The sequence below is a fragment of the Phlebotomus papatasi genome, chromosome 3 (genome assembly GCF_024763615.1).
Source record: "Phlebotomus papatasi isolate M1 chromosome 3, Ppap_2.1, whole genome shotgun sequence".
Lineage (NCBI taxonomy): Eukaryota > Metazoa > Arthropoda > Insecta > Diptera > Psychodidae > Phlebotomus > Phlebotomus papatasi.
The window spans coordinates 12,764,636-12,781,806 of record NC_077224.1 but is presented as its reverse complement, the minus strand read 5'-3'; the positions used below and the strand labels follow the sequence as shown (position 1 = coordinate 12,781,806).

General features: G+C 34.4%; 2 protein-coding genes across 2 annotated transcripts in view; one reads left to right on the top strand and one right to left on the bottom strand.

Moving 5' to 3' along the window:
• Positions 1 to 3,542: 3,542 nt before the first annotated feature.
• LOC129805196 (uncharacterized) lies at positions 3,543 to 10,191 on the bottom strand. The gene is made up of 4 exons (XM_055852962.1): positions 10,165 to 10,191; positions 9,949 to 10,098; positions 3,990 to 4,160; positions 3,543 to 3,910 (listed from the first exon to the last, which is right to left on the bottom strand). The coding sequence occupies exons 1-4, from the start codon at positions 10,189 to 10,191 to the stop codon at positions 3,746 to 3,748; spliced, it is 513 nt and encodes a 170-aa protein (XP_055708937.1). The 3' UTR covers positions 3,543 to 3,745.
• A 2,552-nt stretch (positions 10,192 to 12,743) lies between these two features.
• The window catches only part of LOC129807774 (protein stunted), a 351,397-nt gene continuing 346,969 nt past the window's right edge, over positions 12,744 to 17,171 (top strand). Inside the window, exon 1 of the mRNA XM_055857256.1 lies at positions 12,744 to 12,748. The gene's annotated coding sequence lies outside the window, so the exon portion shown is untranslated. The remainder of the gene's footprint in view (positions 12,749 to 17,171) is intronic.

Sequence of the window (17,171 nt, the reverse complement as noted above, 5' to 3'; positions counted from 1 at the left end):
TTTATTTTTAAAGCATTAAATTTCTGTAATGGCCTGTATACACTAAAGAAATTTATGTCCATATTGAAGCAAATTCCCTACGCTTGCATAGGAAAAACTCTTCAATATGGACATAAATTTCTCTAGTGTGTAGAAGCCATTAGGCCTTAAGCTGAAATGGTACGAATAAAAAAGAGGGAGTTGCAATGGGCATATTAAAATTCTTTTAGATTCCTTTAATTTAAAGACTAATCGGAAGAGCTTTCTTAACCCTTTAAGGACGAGAAGTTCAAAAATCGAGGGTCAGAAAAATCATTTTTTTCTAACTTTTTAGAGCAAAATACAGCTTTAAAAGGCCGTAGGAAAAATTTCATTTTTGGGTGACGGGTGACCCAATCGTCCTTTAAGAGTTAAATCTCATTTTGCAGATGTTTTAAGGTTATACAAGAATAGATGAAGCATGATTAGCCTTTAACTTAAACTAAGAAACCTTTAATTTTCACACTAAATAATTAATTTTCATCTTTAAAATACCCCTATTTTAAAATTGATAGGATAGTTGCAAGGAGTAACTCATATTGAGAAACCCTTGTCAGTTGTACGAGAAATGCTTCGTGAAGCCCGAGAAACCGATTTTTTCATTGCGAAACCCAAGAAACATACCTTTTGCTTCACGAAACCCGAAATACTCAATTTTTGCATCGCGAAACATAAGAAATCAGAATCCCTTGCCAGCAAAAATGGGAATAAGTTACCCCTTGGGATAGTTAGCTTCTATACTGTTCATATGAATTTGGAACTCTAGAAAATTGAAACTTATAAAATTGTACGAAAGTGCCCAATTCATTTTCATTTCATTTATTTATTTAAATCAAATATTATAGGATTTGTCCCTGTTACAATGATGTTTGGTAAAGTAAGAGCAAGAAAAATTAAACTCTTTAAAGAAAGAAGAAACAACAAAAGCAAAGAAAAGCACCAGAAAAAATAAAAGACGAAAAACAACTTATTGGAAACATTACGAAAAAATATCCTTTCTGAGAAGCATTATTAATGTGTAATTGTACTGCTGAACAGGTGAGGATACGAGAGTCAGCCTAATGGATCGTCCTTAATGTTCCTGCCATTTAAGTTTTCGAAGCCAAGTTTGACACTATTGACTGTTTTAATATTCTTCTTCTGAATCTTTATTAAAATTATAAATTTCACCATAAGAAAATGCTGATAACCAGAAGTTTAGCCATGACACACACCAATTACCTTGTAGACTACACCTTTCCCCTTCAAGTTAAGACACCTTTCATTCTATAAACATGTAGGTGAAACTATTTTCATATAGGATCTTATTATATGTGTCACATTCGTGAATTTGATTTCCGGTTGATTCTGTCACATTTTTTTAAGTAGAGTAAAATAAAAAGCGGACACTTGGGAAACTTCTCAATTTGAATGATGAATTTGAAATGATAGCTACACCTTTAGTAATAATAATAATAATAATGCTGGCACAACATTCCATGAAGGAACAAGGTCTTCCCTCAAGGGGATTTCTAAACATGCATTATCATTTTTTCTTATACGGGATGAGGTTGTCAGTCCCATGCCCGTAGAATCAAGTGCAGTGAAGCTCACTGGATGCAATTTGAACACCTTTAACGCCAGAAAATTCCTGGTGACCTAAAGGGGATTCGAACCCGGGACACTTGCATTATAGAGCGAGTGCTCTACCACTTGACCCATTGAGTGCCCGCACCTTTAGTAGCTAGTATAAGTATTTATTAACAGTCACATTATTTTAACCGTGGTATCACACTGGAGAATTTCACATTAAAATTTTAATGTGATTCACATTAATTGTTGCTGATATGTGTCATAATGCGCAATTTTCGTCAAGGGCTTTTAGAAATCGATTCATTTAGTCATAAAAAAGTGGACTCCAGTTACAAAAATTGGTTTAAATGGATTAAAATAGCATAAATACGATTAATAATTAATGAGCAAATTAATAAGAATTGAGCAAATGTATGAGCAAAATTTGCTCATTAAATTTTCATCACGTACTGCTTTATTGCAGTCATTCGGTTATTCATTCTCCTTAGTCATTCCTCCTTCTTCTCGATTGGCGGGTCCTTTTGCACGACATAAAAGTAGCGTACAGGAGGAAAACTTCCTCTTCTTCAATAAAATCGCACATTTTCGCTCAAATGACTGAAATGCATCAAAAACAAAAACACTGATCTGACAACCCGTATGCCATCGTGACATTGAGCAATTCTAGCAATGTATCCTGACTAAATCAGCGATTTCGAGTGGTTCTAGAAATTTTAATGCAGGGGCATGACGTTTCCTATGTTTTCCATATGTTTCTAACGTGCCGAAAAAACTTTTGAGTTTATTATCTGCTTTCTGTCATTAGAGAATGAATTAGCAAATAATACAAATACAAAATAAGAGTCAATTTAATATAGAATAGGCAACCTAAAACCCCAAATTGGCAACCTACGTAGTTTTGGAGATATCTCGTGAAATGTGTACGAAAACAGGGAGAAATTTACACTAAATCCTAGTCGCATTTTTCAGAGCTAATGTCACTCCCCTGTTTTAATGAGCAACTTTTCACTTTAACTTTAATGTGAAATTTTCTAGTGTGATAACACCGTAAGAATGTTTCAATATGTGGTCTAATAAATGTTTAAAATCCGTTATTCACTAAATCTAGCAAATACAGGGTTTATCGATGCTATCGAATCTATAGTATGGATAAGTTATTATCTCATGTCAGACTTCAGGTCTGTCCGACTTTCAATGATGTCCGACTTTCACCGCTGCTGTCCGATTTTTAGTGCATTACCCTGAATGTTTAATTTATCAGTTATGATTATTTTTGATGAATGTCGCAGTATGATGCAATTCTTCCACATGATTTCCACCAGACTTTGAAGATGAAATGAAAAAAAGGATGTCACTAGCCTGCAAATGATGCTTCCCGTATTCTTTCAAAGTGCAACTTTTCAAATGGAAGAAGATTACAAAATCCTCCTCACCCCATTCTTCCGGGAAGTTTTTTTTTCGGGGGGCAGCGTGACTCAGAAGAATCCGACATTGTTTGCGGGTTTTGCGGATGTCACAGAAGGGTATGCAAGTTATTTTCTCTGAAGAAGAATGGCGAAAAGATTACAAATGGCATTCGATCATTTGGTGGAGTCGATGGGAAAGAAGGGAAATTGCTTCAGTTCAATGGCAGGGGTGAGAGCTCCAGACAAAGTTTCCTCGCCTAATTTACTCGCCCTCTCGTCTGGAATTGTAATTAACCCTCAGCAGCCTATCATCTCAAGACCCCACAGAAACACATTAACTCCTCTTCATTTGAGGCGTTCAAAGTCTTGAGACACTACATTAAGCACACACGAATGACGAGGAGACAATCTTCCAGGAATATGGGATTTTTGGGGAATGGAAACTCAAATGACATTTTAACCAATAAAATATAATTGGGCTTTGGAACACCCTTTCTCCGCACAATATGTTCACTGACTGTTCACAAATGATAAGTCACTGAGCAATTATTTAAGTTAAATTCATATCATGACACTCAAGCCAAAGGCTCCCATACCCAAAAGCTCCATGCGTTGCTGCATACGCCTAAATTTATAGTCTCTTAGCTTCTCACTTGCTATTTATCAACATGTCAGGGCTTACAAAATAATAAAGAACAATATCAACAATTGAGCCATTTACCAGGCATCCTCCATCCAAAAATCAACTTCTAGAAGAGGATCTTGTTCTTCAATGTAGCGAAGATTTGAACAAGCAAAATCTGCCGCTTCACCTGATTGCCCAGCTGAACGTCAAATCGATACTGACCATCAGGAAATGACGGTGGGAGGACCTCCAAAGAAACCTCATAATTTATAAGCGAATACGTACCATTCTGCATGAGAGCATAGAGAAAAGGACAGCGAATGATAAATCATAAAAAAAAATCACGAGAAAAACTTTCAAAAGCATACCTCAAATGGACATTTTTTGCCCTGGAAGTCGCTATACTTCAATACTGAATCCCCAAATATCTTCAACATTGGATTGAAGCCACGATTGTCAAAGTATTCACAGATATCCTCTTGTTGATTAAGAAGAGCCTGCCTGAAGACGGTGTACTTGTAGTACGAAGTGAATTTTAACTGAGCAATGAAAGAAAATATGCATTAGAACGCAACTGCTGCAAGTGCAACAATACATCAATCATCCATCGTGTGGCTCTATTGACAACAATCAGTGCAAAAATTTATAAAAATGTTTTTATAACGCCCTTTAACCAAATGGTTTTGTAATCAATTTGAGAGATTAAATTAGAGATAGTGCTTTTTCTGCAATTGATTTACGAATACTGCAATTTTTTTTGTGTTATTCTTTCTTTCAATTTATCGTATTTTACGGATATTTATTTTACAGAAATTGAGACCTTATTAATATGATAAATTCTATTGGTGCAACATGGAGTAATAATGGGAAACAGTATCCGTCAATTAGAACACATGGATATCATGGGCTCGCTTGTTTTCAAATGAGGTTTGTTTTCCGATTAGGGGAAAGATTGACTGAAAAGAATTTAAAAAATTACTGTGCTTTACATGAGGGCTAAACGGAAAAAGCGCACGAATGAGATTATTGAACTTGGTACAATTGCGCTCCTCTCCATTGACAGCTCATATGTAAAAGGATCCTCAGGTGCCAGGTACCACTGTTCAGAACTTGAACTCGGGGGGTCTGTCCCTCTTGATCGGAATACCACGGTATTTCAGGCTGAGGTCATAGTAATCCTAGTCGAAGCATGAAGCCTTATTGAGACTGGAATTTCCGACATGATAATAAGGTAAGTGTGGCAAATTTCGGCATAGTTGCATATAAGCACCGAAGTCCTAAGTTTGAAATGCAATATTTTAATTCATATTGATATTTTTTGTTACTTCCTCTTCGGGAAGGTTGTGTGGAACCTTGAAAACTAGTTTATCATTTTTGTTTTCTTTAAATCACTTCCTAAAATATTAAAAAAATTATTAAAAATATGGACATTGCCTTGGGTAGTATTCCGACCACTTTGAGTGAAATTCCGGCCACCTTTTTTCTGACCACCTTTTGTAACACAACGGATAGAAAATTTCAAAACGTCAAACGGAACGAGTTTAATATTTAGTTTAATACGTTTATATGACCAACAAGCCCTAAGATCTTTCACGTAATTTCTCCAGAAGACTTGAAGAGTAGCATCTTAAAATTACGCGCAGATTCCCGTAGCAATTTGCCCTTTCAATTTAATCCCTTTCAGAATTTTGAACATTCGGAATTTTGACTCTCGGGATTTTGGCTTTCAGGATTTTAGCTGCCTTTGGAAAAAAAATTATTAAAGAGGATTTACTTATATACAATACCAAACGGCCTGGGCGGCTATAAGAGACTTTCGCTTGTTCAAACTGTTCACATATCACAAGTGAACAGGAATAGGATCGAGAACCTGCTGGGCATCATCCGGTGCAGAGCAAAGTAGTATGCTAACTTCTCAGTGGACATTGTATAAACAAAGACACACAGGGTTTCTAATGAAAGGAATGTATAGCATAATGAGCCTATGTTAAGACTTCAGTGCAGACGGAGAGCTGAGGTGGAATGATAACTTTCCGATACTATCGAAATCGATAGGGGAAGGGTTCATAATTTTGAACTGGGTGGTTATAAGCATCAATGTTTTTAGGTTGAAGTGTGATATTTTCAATACTAATTGATTTTTTTGTTACTCTCTATTCAGGAAAACTGTTTATCGTATTTGTTTTTACTAAAATTAATCTTAATACGTTTAAAAATCAATTGATATGCACAGGTGAATTTGACTCAAATCTTGGACACCTTGTTTGTAAATTTAGACAGTTTGGTTGTAATTTTGGACAGCTAATCCGCCTCAATAGAATGCAAATTGTTCTCCATATCTAGAACTCATCTTGCCAAGTCCTCTTCCTCTTTATGTAAGGAAACCGTAGAATGTCACAAGAAGCCTGGAAACTTGCCATATCATTCATTAACGTCAATTGACCTCGGTACTCCAAGTACGCGCGGATTCGTGCATTCCATGGCCTCTCTGGGAGCCTTTTATGGCTTTTCCCACTACATCTTATTCGTAGAAATGATTCTCCTTTTTTATCCAGGCATTATGCAACATAATCATCACAAAGACTAAAACTTCACAAAATTTCGAGAAAAAAACACCTGTCCAAAATAAGAAGTATCATCTCACTATTGGTGAACCTCAGAGAAAATTTCCCATTTTTCACACGAAAAGCGTAATTCACAAGGCAAATCTCACTTCAGTAGGGGAATTCTGTAACAATATGACAATGTCACATGACAAATTTTCATGATAAATTCGTGAGCAGAATAACATTGAGGCTCTGTAATAATTGAATGGCCATAGGAAAACGCTCCCTGAAGCTTTTAGTAACCAACATTATTCGGATATTCGATTAGTTCTTCCGATTTGCAACTGAAAAAGTAAATAAATTTGCCGTATGACATTGTCATACTGTTACAGAATTCCCCTGCAGGTCAAATGAATTTTTCAAATGTACAAATCACTGTTAACATGAATCAGTCAAATACTCAATGATTTTTTTTATAATATCACTTAAAAATATCGAGTAAAGATTATTCGAACCGCACCACAGCTAAATAAGAATAAAGTAAACACGAGGTTCTATCACATTTATCGTAAGTAATGAAGTTTCAACAAAGCAATTTTAACTCATACCATATTCAAAATATAACGAATTTAGTGTTAAAATCCTCCAAAAAGAACAAATATTTAGATAGAATTCATTATCAATCAAAAGGGACAGATAATCCTAACCGGCTTATGTAGGTGAGATTCTTAACGTGAGCTAGCTCGGAGTGCATGCAAATTCGATTTAGAGCTGAAGTTGGGAGACGCCATTCAGTCATCTTGAATCAAATTCGTGAAATTATACAAGTTTTGTATTTGAACCAAAATGTCAAGGATTTGGATGAACTGACAGAAAAGTGTTATATGGGTGAAATGTAGACCAGAATGTTCTCTATAATTTTGCCGTAGAACTTGAACTCATCGATTACTCAGAAGCCAAGATAAGCGAGGTTTTTTGTTTCTTAACCCGTTTTTTCATCCAGAGTGCCCCAAGTGTTCATTTGTTGAACTTCAACTAAATCAAAGAATTGTTGTATTTTGTGGGACTTTCCATTTAAAACCCTATTTTAAGTGTCTTGGTGGAGTAGAGGCAGTCAAATTGGCATCTGAGTGATTTCAAAGCGTTTTTATGGGAAAAATCATTTTTTCACACTTAAACGGCAAAATCGGAGTGATAGCGTAGTCTGAGCGGAAAATGATGTATGGACGAAATGTAGAGACAAATGTGTTCTACAATTGTGTCGAAGTAATCATCAAAATCGGTTTAGCGACAGTCGAGATAATTGAGGTTATGTGATATTGAAATTGGTTTTTCGACTGTGGCGCCCCTGGTGTTGGTCCCACGAAGTTCAAATATTCTAGAAAGTTGTAGCATTTGGTGAGATCTTTCGTTTAAGCCCTCACTCATCAAAATCGGTCACATAGAACCGGAGATATGATTTTTTGAATTTTGTGAACTTTGACCCCTCATATCTCCGGTTCTGTTTTAACCACAGCGCGCATACGCACCATTTTGGAAACGTCCTAGACTGGACTACAACATACTAAAATTTCATTAACTTGCACAATGCCGTTTTTGAGAAAAGTGACTTTGAATTTCGATGAATTTTGACGCTATCACAGCGCCACCTGTGGTGACTTTTTGAACTTCCATCTGAAAGTGCTCATCGAGACGAAACCAAAAAGGTAAAATTTAGGTCGCTATGTTAATTAGAACCGGAGATAGAGGCCGGTCAATGTTCGAACTTTGACCCCTTATAGCTCGGGTCAGGGGTTATGGATCGACTTAAGGTTTTTTTTGTTTGATAGGTATAATCAACGGCTACAACATACTAAATTTTCAGCCCGATGCACAATGGAATTTTTGAGTTATTTAACTTTTAAGATTTAAAAATTTTCTTTTTAAAAAAAGCGCCCCTAGCGGTGGTTTTATGAACTTGCGATGTTAGAAGGGGAAGTGACATTTCACGAGAGCTTTCCAAAAAGCCCTCACTTTTTAAATTCTGACAATTAGAACCGGAGTTATGGCCATTTTAAGAAATTTTTTTTGGACCCTTATAGCTCGGGTCAGGGGGGTCGGGGGACCTTAAGTTTGGTATTGATGGAAAGCTCTAAGGCCCAGCTATAACATACTAAAATTTGAGTCCGCTGAATGCTATAGGGGCGGAGCTATTGAGAAAACAAAAAAAGGGGGGTCTTCAAAATGGCGGAAGGAGGGGTGGGGGGTGGGGGGTCTATGCACCAAGTTGCAATTTTCACCCGATATATAACCTTTGCCGAAAACCGCAAGTCGATATCTTTTTTAGTTTAGGAGCTATTAAGCTCCAAAGAGCGGCCGGCCGGCCGGCCGGCCGGGAACGTAACTTAGCCACATATATATTCGGAATCAGGAAGTGGCGAAACACATTTTGGCCAAATTTGAGGTCGATCGGACGACATGAAATTTTGTTAGGATTATAGTAGGTGAGATTTTGTTAAGAATCTCACCTAATATTCGAATAAAAATCCATAATTTTAATCAATTTATTTTTAGTGTCCAATTTTATCCTCAAAGTGTCCAAATTTAGAAACTGTCCAAAATTTTGAACTCTTCCCCTAGTATCGATAAATTTGTGTCTCTTAGATTTAGTGAATGAAGGAGTTTGAAACATTATTGGACCATTTATTGTACTGTTCTTGAAATAATATGACTGTTGATAAATACTTATATTCGCTACAAACAATTCAGCTATCATTACAATTTTTCAGACTGGATGCGACAGTCGATACTATCGAAAAGAAGTTATCATGTCACCCCTGGCAAGTACATGGGTCTCGATGTTGGTGGAGAGACTTATACTGAAATCAGATCTGGAGCCAAGTATGGAGTTGCTAATCTAATTACTCTACCCTCCCCTATCAAGCCCCTGTCAAATGACCTGTAAAATCACTCTGTCATATAATGATTTTCGGCCAATGAAATAGTTTTTAAGAAGTGAATACACGGGATTTTGACCTTTTATCTTCTCGTCCTTTATTCCTTGATAACGTTTCGGAGCCTGATGGCTCCTTCTTCAGGTATGGAAAAAGAATGGTGGGAAAAGGATGTCAGGGAAATGGTTCACTACTACTTTTTCACAAATGAATGAAGTGGACATCACGATAGTCAGATTGGGAATGAATCTGACCATCGTGATGTCAACTTCATCCATTTGTGAAAAAGTAATAGTGAACCATTTCCCTGATATCCTTTTCCCACCATTCTTTTTCCAAACTTGAAGAAGGAGCCATCAAGCTCCGAAACGTTGGCAAGGAATAAAGGAGGAGAAGATCAAAGGTTAAAATTCCGTGTTCTCATACTTCCACTTAAATTCATATGGGAATTTTTCAATCCCGTATTGAAAATCAATTAGTAGAAACATTCTACAGAATTTCTACGGATATGCCACGGAATATCCACGGAATTTCGACGGAACTTTCAAGGCACACATTTTTTATATATTTTTTTAAATATAATTTAGTCTCTTAATTCACGTTCTGGGCTTCACAATCACTTAATTAACTTTGACAGTAATGCCTAAGTATGATCTATAGCGCAACTGTTGCACAAATACTTCTATCTACAAATCATCATTACGTGACCTCACATAAAGCAGTTAATACAAAAAAATCCATGTTTTCTCCTTAAATATTTAAAGGTGTTTTTCAAGCAATTTGCAGAATTTACAACAATACTTTAACGACTAACTTTCAAAATCATGATATCCATACAGGGAGCTTACCTTGAGTTTAGTGTAGGTAATGGGAAAGGTGCAGGATATATTGAAAATTGGTAGATCTGGAGGTCTGTACATTCCAGAACAGACACTATTCTGACAATAGTATTCATCAGCAACACAATTCACCCTTGTGATATTTATGTCGTAGAGAACCTTTGAGAATCAAAAGAGGAGTTCAAGTGCAAGCATTAAATGTTCAATTTAAAGGAAATCACTCACACTCCCAGTGACAGTTGAAAATGCCATCGTAGCTAAAATCACCAAGTGATTCATTTTAAACCGTCACAGTGCTTTTGGATGTTGCTATTTCCATGGAAAATCAGAAACTGTGATTCAGTGTCATGAATTTTTGGAAATCGTACCATTTTGCTCAATTAAATTACAATTAGTCTACGTTTAGCGTGGATTTGTCTGACTGTTCGTCGGTATGAATCTTTCCTTATCTGCTAATGACATCAGAAGTGAAATTGGCGGAAAGAGGAAGAAATCTCTTAGTCAGTCGCCAAATGTGGCCAGAGGTAGTCAGAATTGAGCTAAAACAGAAGAGTTTTCTGTGCAGTGGAGACTCTTGGTGATTCCAAGAATCAATTGGGAAACATTGATGGAAAATTCGCATTTTTGAAGCCTCTCTCAGTGTGAGGAATTGGTATGGCTTTTTGAGAGGGATTTCCCATTTGAAGTATCGAGGATAAATTTCCCATTGTCCCCCCAGTTCAAGTGCCACACTCGAAGCATCCACAGCAAATAATGCTGGAGGCGTTGATGCTCCCCGTGGCATTGAATTGGGTGGCCTCATGATGAATAATGGTGGGTGAGATTCCGCAACAACAATTGAATGTTTATTCATTAAATGAAGATTGAAATCCCTGCAATTGTGTTAAATGTTTGCTAGACACTCCAGAACATATCAACGTCGTTTCACTCCTTGTTTACCAACTTCTTGTCGGTCTGTGTCAAGTTTCACATAGTCTTCATACCCACTTTTACCACCATCCCCAAACATCTACTCACCAAGTGAACCAAATTATATTGCATTTGATTCTTCAGACAGACACTTTTCCTAAGAATTCCTCACTCATCATCAAAAGTTACGAAGAAATTCAAATTACGAAGTCACTTTTGGAAAATACTCTTCTCATAAATTAAGCAATATTTTAAAAAGAACTGTGAAAAGCTGAGTAAAACTTTGTTTATGTACGGTCGGATCACTTTTGTAAATAAAAATCTTAAAATACACTCAATAGAAAATAGGCCACGCCTCCACAAAACTTTAGAACAATAATTTCATAAGGTGAACAATCAATATAGATAATTAATCAAATAATAATTATTAATAATAATCCGATAATAAATACTATTAAAATTGTATCATTCAATATGTGTATTAATTCAATATTACAAATAGCTGGAAATTTAAACCACGCCCACTTGGAAGCAACTCCTCTTACTTACTATGTAACTCCCACTGGAAGGTCTATTTATGTAGCCTATATTGAAGCATAGTTCATTAGACATCCCAGCGAGCAAATAATTTCATTTAAATGAGAAACAAATTAAGAAGACTATATTTTTGCTATTCTACATATCGTCAGTTAAATCAGCATTTATCGTAACTTCATTTTTGAGATATTGAGATATATACATATTTGGAATCAGCGTAATTTTGTTTATTAAACGCACTTGTGAAAAAGAAACTTTTATAAGCCCAATAAAAATTATTTTAAACAAAAATTATCGTAAGTGCCCTTAATTAACAAAAATTTATCAGAATTTGTCGTAACTTCCATTTTTGGGGAAGTTACGACAAATTTTCATACAAAACTTTCAATAATCAGCATTTGCCGTAACTTCTTTTGCTCACTTGCGTGGCTTGTAATTTGCAGCAAAATTGCAATATTTCTCAATAAAACGTTTCTACACTCTTCCAAATATCGAAAGACAGTGCGAATAGTGTAACATGAAATCTTTTTAATTCAATATTTGCGAGAAAAAAGTGAGAAAAAATCCCTACCCATCTGTTATTAATTCAAAACAAAACAAGCGACGTGGCGCACAAAATTTATTCAATAAAACTTATGAAATAAAAGCTTTTAGGGACAGGGATAACAGTATTATTGACTAATTCAGTCAAAAAAAGGCGCTTATTATCACTAGAATAATTTAAATTAATATAATGCATTTTAGAAAATTGTCGTAACTTCCAAAATCTCCATACATTAGAAATTACGGCTTTATAAATGATGGAAGTTACGATAAAATATTATTGTGTTTCTTCTAACATATTTCTAAATATTGCAGCTTTTTAATAATTTTATAAAGATTTTCTCGAGTTAACTTACAGTTTATTAGTGCCACTTTCATTATTTTGACTCAAAAGTATCGCATTCGGGGCTCATTTTTAAGAAAAATAATATTGAACAGAAAATTTCGTCTCCTGAAAAGTTGCCAAAAGGAAGTTACGACAAATGCTGATTTAACTGACGATATACATACAGGGCAAGTGGAACAAATTCCGGCCAGCTTGCAATTTCGGCCATGTTTTTTCTTCCTCGAATTTCCATGAATTTTTAGTTTTTGCATACTTTAGAGAGATTATACAATGGAAAAAATAACAAAAATGTCGCTTCGACGAACAAGGTGATCTGAAAAAGACATTGGAAGTATTCCCAAAGGGCAAGGAACTATGAGAATAAAGGTGGCCGGAATAAGCCACATTTTTATTATTTTTAAATGTACTAAGAATGATTTTAGAGAAAAAAAAATAGAATAAACTGTCTACAAGGTTCCAAGCAAAAATCCTTATAAGAAAGTAACACAAATATTCAATTTGTATTAAAAATGTTACATTTCAAACTTGAGACTTTGGCGTTTGCTTACAACTATGCCGAAATTTGGCTCACTTACCCTAATCGTTTGTAACAAAAGCATATAAAAAGTAAAATTAAGAAATAAGAAAAAAAAGAAATATTCAAAGGCTGCCTATGCTCTCATCTTTGGTAGCATTATTTGCGATTAAAAAAATATTAACACTAAAATTACTCATGATGATAAATTTTTATTCCGCTAGAGGGAACTGTTTTCTGCCGCGGGTGGCGCTGGAAACTGTCCTCAATTTCTTTATTACAGAGTTTTATGTTGAAATTATTTAATACACTAAAAATCACGAAAATTTGCCTAGATTTTGTGTTTTTTGTTCAAATGTGCATCAATAAATACCCTACATCTGGATAATCTACGAAGAAAACATTGAAATAGAATAAAAGATAATTTTCTAAAATATTATTTAAATATAGTAAGGGAGAGTGCCCAGTGCTCATGCTTTACACGATCCCAAGGTTCATAATGACTAGATTTTTCTGATTAAATGTGACTCCGCGATATATTTTAAAAACAGAACAATTTCCCTTAGTTTTTAAAATATGGATACGATGAGTTACATTTCTTGAAAAACATAGGAAAAATTTAGTCATTATTAAGCTTGAGACAGTGCAGACCATGGGCACTTTCCCCTATTCCACAATATTAAAATAGAATTAAAAATGATCCTAATTGTAGGTATTTCTTATTAAATAATTGCGAGTTATATGGACGGACATTCAAGTTCCTAATCCTCAAAAACCTTTCATTTTATAATTTTACAAAATCCATAACGAACTCTCATTCCTCTCAATTTATTTTTCCTTCTTGTTGTAAAGCTTTCTTGTGAATTTTAATGAACAGCCCTGTTATCTGTAAAACTTTTACCACCTAATCGCCTAAAGTCCGGCAATTTCCTCATTTAATGCGCGAAAGAAATAATATAGCTAAAGGTCTTACCCATTTCTTCTCTTTCTTTTCCAGATAAATTTGATTGTGAATTATTATAGAAATATTTGTATTAACTTAAAAAGCCACAAATGTCTTTCTTTAAAAATTGTTCAAGAATTTGCCTCTGGTTGGAAATTGGTTAAACCTGCTTTAAACGGTTTTAAAAAAATATATTTTCAAAACTTACAAAATTTTCTAAAAATTCATAAACAACTAAAAAAAACACCAAATACAAATTTAAATTAGGTTAAATATTATTTTATAAAATGTTTTTATGAAATGAGCTGAATGTTCCACAATAAAATTGAATTAGAACTGTAAATCAATTTATTTCAAGTGTAAAAACCAAATTTTAGCGGTTATTTAATTTACGGCTCTATTTAGTTCATAAAATTAAAGTCTCTTATTGGATGTTCTGGATTATAAATATTTAAAATTTCGTATTCTGCGATCTTGGATAAAAAGTTGAATAGGGGAAAGCGCGTTACCTTCGAACAACTCAATTTTTTTTATGTTCTTAAAGGATTTCATCCATAGCTCTTGTCAGGAAATTTGACGCATTGCACAAGCTATTAAATTATAATATATAATCGATTAAATTTATTTTGAATAAACATATTGAAAAAATCAATTATTCGAAGCTTGAGCCATCCGAAGGAACTGCGTTGTCACTTTAGGACAACAAACTTTAGGACTTAATGTTCAACAAGTTAAATAACACAATGCAACAAATTGACAACTGTTTTTTTGGCACACGGATCTCACATGGTACGTTTGGTAGAGTCGAGTCCCCTGATCAATAATGTTCTTGGTTTTGCTCCTATACGTCACAATTTTCTTTAATTATTTTTTTTTTGTTTTTGCTGTTTCGTCTCATATTATAAATTATTCCCCAGGGTTCTAATGTACAGAACTTAATAAATGGGCATCCGTTGGAAAGGTAAGAAGTTGTGCTTCAACTTGAAAATTATGTGATATTTTTTCAAAAAATCCTTGGGGGCGCAAAAACAAAATCTAACTAAAATTTCTCAAAAATAGCCTGAGAAAGCAACTTTTAAAAAATCATATACACTAAACTAAACTAAATGTTAATGTACTCTCCTTAGGACACAATAGATTCCACAAAGGATACATTTTTTCCATAGAAGATATTCTGCTCCGTTACCTCTAAATGCCTTATTTTTTTATATTAATCATTTTCAAAAAACACGATATCAGCAAATTTTTGCCAAAACACTTATTTTCCCAACAAACTGATGTAAAAATAGGTTGAAACAATAAAATGATTTGTTAAAAATACAGAAAATGCGAGCACGGGTGCAATCCTGTAAATACCTGTATAACACTTCTACAAATTCCGGATTTTAGTTTTCGGAATATTGAATTAATCTTACGCTTATAAATTTGACATATTTTTTGATTGTATAATTTGTAGTGAATGATGCAAGTATGCACAGCGAATTTTGGATGACATCCCCAAGAAGCAAAATAGCTGCCTTATAGAACCAAGTATTAAACAAGTCTTTTAGTCCACTTTTAAAAGACTTAAAGTTCGAATTTTCTGTTCAAATTCCTATAGAAGCTTTTAAGATCCTTAAGAGTGCGCCACTTTACTTATAGTAATCTCAGTGATGAAACCAAGAGCGGTATAAGTAAATAAAAAGATTTTTTGTTCTATAGTGCCTAACTTAAGGAATTCTACAACAGTATATTAAGAAAAAATTGTTTCTTCTCCTTATGAATCCCTATAAATCAAGTATCACAAAAACCCGGGATAGTCTCCGAAACCATCGGAAAACCTAGGAAATTTTTTAGAAACTTCAAGAAACCATGAGAATGCTAAGAAGCCTTGGTACCCCGAGGATCTTTTGCAAAATTGAAGAACCTTTTTTTTTAAATTTAGGAAACCCAAGATATCCTTAGAAATATGGGAAAAATCAGTTAACCATCGTAGGGTAAGATGGAATAATTTGGAACGATACCTAATTTGGAACTTTGAGATTTTCTAGCAGTTTTAAATGGCGGAAGGAAACTAAAAGTCACGAATAAGTACACATAAATGTTAAGTCTTGTACTTCTTCGTAGGTTTTCTTGTTCTTTTTGACCATATGTAACAGTGAGAAAAGTCTCCAAATTCCAAAATACTCATGATTCCGAATTACCTGATCTTACCATAAGAATTTTTTACGTTTTCATGGTGCAAAATTTTCTCTATCTCGTTTTTTTTCACGTCTCTTTTTATCGCGCTAAACATTAAAATTACACTTTTGTGTACTTTTTACACAATTTTTGTAATACACATAACATTACACTTTCATGAAAATTTGGAATGAAAATCACGGGAAAACAGCAAATATCTTTTTCTTAAATATTTTATTACTGTGTAAATTTTAGGTTTTTTAATTCGTTCTCATTTGTATAGATTAATGGAGTTTAAAGTTGATAAATTTAAATTAGTGAAACATCTTCTAATTCATCTGATTTGAAATTGGTTTAATTGAACAATAAAGCATTTATATATATTTTCACTAGATGAATAAATCACTACCCCGAAACAATTAAAATAGCATAAATTCGCTCAGTGACTTTAATAGCAGATTTTCTAAATTTCCAAAAAAAACTTCGTCCAAAAAAACTAATCCTTGTTGAAAATTCTGATGCTATACTGAAAATGAAATTTGTGTTGCATAAACTGAAGAGAGATGCAAATACGATGGTTTTGTGGATTTGTAGAGAATGAGTGGTTTTGGAAAAAGTCAACCCAGAATTGCTAACCAATTCCGATTAAGCAACAACTATTCTATGTTTGGAAAATATATTTAGTGTTTTTTTTTTCTCTGCAGCACTCAATGGACATGATTGTTTTTGTATTTTGAATTTATACTGTGGTTTGGCCACATCAAAGAACATCACAAAGGCAAATGTAAATGTTGGTTTTTGGTATACAGCAGAAAATTTTATTGTACCAAGTATCAAACTCCAAAAACAAACTCATTCCCAGGATGAGAGGTTTAAAATACAAAACTAACCCCCGTGGTATGGCTAAATCCCCGTCACTCACTCTCATTAGTCTGAATTTCCTTTGAACCTCTGCTCCTGCTGCCCCCACAGCCTAGTTTTCCTCGAAAACTTTTCTCTTAATTTCCAACTTGATCCCATTATAGCTCTATGCTTACCCTCTCACAAGAACACCGCAAATTTATGTATTTTATTCGGCATCGCTTAGCATCATTCACCATCTTTTGCCTACAAAGATTGTTGGATTGCTAGCCAAAAGATTAAATAGGCGCATATTTGTCTATCTCCCTATCTAAATATACAGAAATACCCTCGACAAACTCAACCATTTTCACTCTTTCATCCCTTCAAACATTAGTTAATTTCGCAAGTCGTTCCCACATCCAACAAACATTTCATTA